This window comes from Arachis ipaensis, chromosome B09, assembly GCF_000816755.2.
Source record: "Arachis ipaensis cultivar K30076 chromosome B09, Araip1.1, whole genome shotgun sequence".
Lineage (NCBI taxonomy): Eukaryota > Viridiplantae > Streptophyta > Magnoliopsida > Fabales > Fabaceae > Arachis > Arachis ipaensis.
In genome coordinates, this window is record NC_029793.2 from 1,926,684 (window position 1) to 1,931,065 (window position 4,382).

Sequence of the window (4,382 nt, forward strand, 5' to 3'; positions counted from 1 at the left end):
ATAATTCAGTCTTTGCATTATAAAATATGATTAAAACAAAGTGATAATAATATTATAACTCCAAAAAAAAAAAGATGTTAACATCATTTTTTTTGGGGCATTTGCTTCGTTTTTGGTTGATATGAAATATTATCCTTTTTGTAAGATTTTTTATGAAACATTATCTAAATTCCCATTTAGATTAAATTCGCATTCAATCTAATAGTAAATGATAAATACAAGTAGGAAAGTATGACCTCTGCCAGAGAGACACGTTTGCTTGAAGGATGCATGGCATGAGATTAGGGTGGTGACCCACAACGCCGTTCTTGTGTTGCTTTCAAATGCAAAATTGAACGGACACAAATTGGTCCTTGCTAGTGACACAAGTTGAGTCACTATCTAGCCTTAGCCTCTCACCAATTGAACCAACTATGTATTGACAACACCTTAAGGGGAACCATGGGCACATTTTGTTGTCATATATGAGTGTTTTCTAATAATGTACCAATACCTTCTATTGAATACTATCTAGAATGGGAGAGATATATGATGTTCTTAACTTTTTATAATGTGCATCACATCATTCACGTGAACTTTCATCGTCTTTCGCAAATTAATCCCTACCAAGGAAAAAATGAAGGCTTTGATTAAGACTAGTTTCCTAGTAGATAGTTTAGGTTAGAAATTTTACATTATCGTATTGTCAATAAAGGCTAGTTGCGTCTTTTTGAGATATAGGATAACTCTATAACAACCTTGGTCACACTCTATTCACTTTTAAAAGGTCATTTTATAGGGACCTATCTAAAATTTTCAAACTAAATATACAAAAGTTCCTATTTAGAATAGTAAATAGTAAATTCATGATTAAATACGGATTTCTCATTCGTAAGAGATACTAAAATTCTTACAACTTAGGTTATTTTTAAAAAAGTTCTAATTAATTGTATATTGTTGTTATAATATGTAAATCACGAAATTTGAACCTCACAAAACAAACCATTGTTTTTATATTATATAATAGTATGTAATAAAATATAATTTATGTAACTAATGCCACAACATGGGTGATTTGATCTATCAATCTTATATTGGATTATTAGCATAAAGAATCTCTAAATGGGATCTCCATTTTCGGCTTTTACGCTGTTATGTGGTCCCAGAGTTTCAACACATTAGTATGGTATTGTGGTGATAAGACACTCAGATTAATTTGAGTCGTTGTTGGTTTATATCTCATTGGTATTATTCACACCACTAAGACAAAAGTGTGCAATGTATTGATAAGTGCTATCAAATCCTAGATCCAAGCCCAAGCACCAAGTTACACAATGTGCATCATAATGAAAACTTTTCTATAGTATTAGTTCTGATTTTCAACTCTCTCATCCACTACTCTCGTTTAATAAAGACATGACATGACATGAGGAAACAAACAATTTCAAGAGTAAAAAGTTATTTGAGAACCAAGATACCAGCATAAACAACAATGATATGTAATACTGAGAGTAGCTCAGTGCCTCGGTTTGGTTAGTCAACTTAGTCTACTCCCTCCTCTTAGGTCTTGGGCTGGAGACCCATTAGTAGTAGTAGTAGTAGTAGTAGTAGTTAGGAATATTGTACTATAGACCTAAATATAAACAACTATTATTGACAACTAAAAATATAAAGATGTGTACTATAGACCCTATAACTATAACAAGTGCAAAATACATAAATATTTTACTACCTTCCAAGTTGTCTCCTAATTCTTACCCTTTTAAGAATTAGAAGGATAATTAGAAAGATGAGTTAGGAATTCTAATCATTACTCTTTCCAAAAATAAGTGCTTTGTGATTAATATGCGCACAAGAAAGAGCGAAACTTTCCACAAGAAGGGAGCCGATGGGAACTGCTTAGTTGACTTGTGAGACTTGAAATGTTATGAAACTATGGTTACCAATGGTTTTAGTTCATAAACAAGTTAAAAATCTCAAATGTAAAGACTTTTGAAACAAACTACTAAGTCCTATGTTACCTCTTATCTATATGACTACAAGCTCCTTCAAGATTCAGTACTAACCCAAAGCATTTAAACATTGAATATATAAAGAAGGAAAATGAGACCAGAGTGATTAATCAGATATGGTGTTTAGCGTAAAATTAATGGAGAAACAGAACATTCATTCCACAAATTATAATTTTTTTTCTTTTTCCCTTTTGTTTTGTTTTACTGTTCCTGTAAAAAATTGTCCCCCTAGATTATGATATGCTATCTATACAAATTAAATGCTTACTATTTCTTTTTTTAAATCTTCTAGATATTGATCACTTGTTTGGTCTGTTTCTCCCATCCCAGGCAGAAGCCCAAAAGAATAGCGACATCCAGAAAAGAACAGCAAAGAAGATCTGTGCTCTGTCTTGAATTTTCGATAAAGATGCCGCAAGATCTGCTTCTCAAATAAACCATAGACATTTATCAACACCAAAAGCTAAACCTTTCTCATAGAAGCACAATTGCAAATGCAAAATCAAAGTATACATAACAGAATTTGCTCACATGCTAATGACACAAAATATAGACATAATTCAGCATAATCATACTTCAAACTAAGACGAATTAAATGTATAACCCCAATCAGCTCCTCTCACTGTGGAAGCATACAGAATAACTATTTAGACCAGAATGAATGGCTATCTTAATTAATTAGAAATTGTGCAGCTAAGGGAATTTCTTGTTGCGTTACTTGCTTTCTTAAAAACGAATAAACCTCAATTCATCATAGCAGTGAGTTATCATTCATACAAGAATTCAACATACAAGACTTCATGATGCAAAGTATATACTATGTATGTCCTTAGTCATGAAAACAAAGATACAAATACTGATGTTAAATCAAAAGAAGATAGAAGGAAGAACTACTTAAAAGTCTATGATAGCAATTTATAATAGGATCCTATAGTGTCACCAAATCTACGTAGTTGACCTCACTTAGCGGTGTAATGAGACAAGACTAAGTTTTGTTGTTCTTAATGAATACAGCAGTTAATCATCAAATGCCTTGAATGGTGACAGAATATCATCAACCGTTTCTATAAAGTCTAACATTGTCTAAAATTGAAAACCTGGTGGCCTTTACAAGTGTGAGGCAATCTTCACCTTTTAAGCTAGCTCTTGAGGTTGAGTTAGTTCCATTTAATTTCTTATACTTTCTTTCCTTAAAAGACAATAAATATGTGCCTTAAATATCAAATTGATTTCATGAACCTATGGTCCTAAACTACACAACCTCTTCGAATCGGTTGCTAACTCTACTAAAACATACTCTGAATTCACCAATAAATTTCTCACAATGTCTTGATCATAATAATAAAAATTCCTTATTTATCTCCATAATTCCTAACTAACCCTTAACAATCCCTAAATGTGCCTAAATCTCAATGAGCTACCACAAGTGTTAGGCCTTATGGTGTATCATACTTAATAAACTTCCCTTAAACTTTTTCATCTTATATCACTCAATTGGAACCAACACCAAACAAGATAGAAACAGCAACTACTAAACTATCTAATTCTTTTTTCAATTATACGGAACAATATATACATAAACATAGAATTCAGATGGTAATAGAACATAGAACCATGGTCACGAACTTCATATAAATAACTCCAAACAATAAAATTCCAGCTAAAACATGAAAGATGCAAAATCAGGCAATTAAAAATGAAACCTCGAAGCATGCCGGAATCGTTTCCGGGAGGAGGATCAGTCCGGGGAGCTGGAGGTGGGCCGGGGGAAGCGGCGCGGCAGCTGAAACGGCGTCGCCGGAGGAGGACGATGGTGGAGAGTGGGTGAATAGAAGGAGTGAGTGAAGGAGAGAAGAGAAGGAGGTTCACGGAAGAAGAAGAAGAAGAGAGAAGAGCCATGTGGATGCATTTCAACAACATTCGCGAGTCGTGACAGTTAGATTCTGTATTTGCGTTTTGTAGTGTTTAGGGAACATCTTTTGGGCCTTAAGTGGGCTTCTTCTTCATGCATAATGGGCTACATCTAGGCACAGTATATGACCTGCCAAGCGCCACAGGCCCACACACAGACTACAAATTGGTACCAAATAAAAATAGAAAAAAAAAGTTCCTAATAGAGATAAATATAAAAATAAAGATAAAGTATATTTTTTATTTCTAAAATTTGTTAAAATTTTTAAAAATATTCTTAAATTTTATTTTGTTTTAAATTTGTTTTTGAAATTTTTTATTTACATCAAATATACTCTTAATAGCTAAATTTTCAAAAATTTTAAGATCAATCCAGTAATAATATATGATAATTATGTCTAGTTTGTTTGTGTTAAAATTTGTTTTGGTAAAATTATTGTTGAATTAACGTATAACTAAATCCTTAATTAACAATTCACT

General features: G+C 32.5%; 1 protein-coding gene across 2 annotated transcripts; it reads right to left on the minus strand.

Annotated features, from left to right (window-relative positions):
• LOC107618447 lies at positions 2,098-3,956 on the minus strand. Of its 2 annotated transcripts, none has more exons than XM_016320517.2 (2): positions 3,695-3,956; positions 2,098-2,412 (listed from the first exon to the last, which is right to left on the minus strand). In XM_016320517.2, the coding sequence occupies exons 1-2, from the start codon at positions 3,909-3,911 to the stop codon at positions 2,291-2,293; spliced, it is 339 nt and encodes a 112-aa protein (XP_016176003.1). In that variant the 5' UTR covers positions 3,912-3,956; the 3' UTR covers positions 2,098-2,290. The 2 variants fall into 2 exon arrangements, with proteins under 2 accessions (XP_016176003.1, XP_016176002.1); XM_016320516.2 differs by having other exon boundaries at positions 2,098-2,415; positions 3,695-3,939.

Bases quoted from the DNA above. Each gene is read 5' to 3' on its own strand.
- LOC107618447 (XM_016320516.2), bottom strand. From the start codon at position 3,911: ATGTTGTTGAAATGCATCCACATGGCTCTTCTCTCTTCTTCTTCTTCT. The intron at 2,416-3,694 runs GTTTCATTTTTA...TTATTTGAGAAG, and splicing joins CGATTCCGGCATGCTTCGAG to CAGATCTTGCGGCATCTTTA.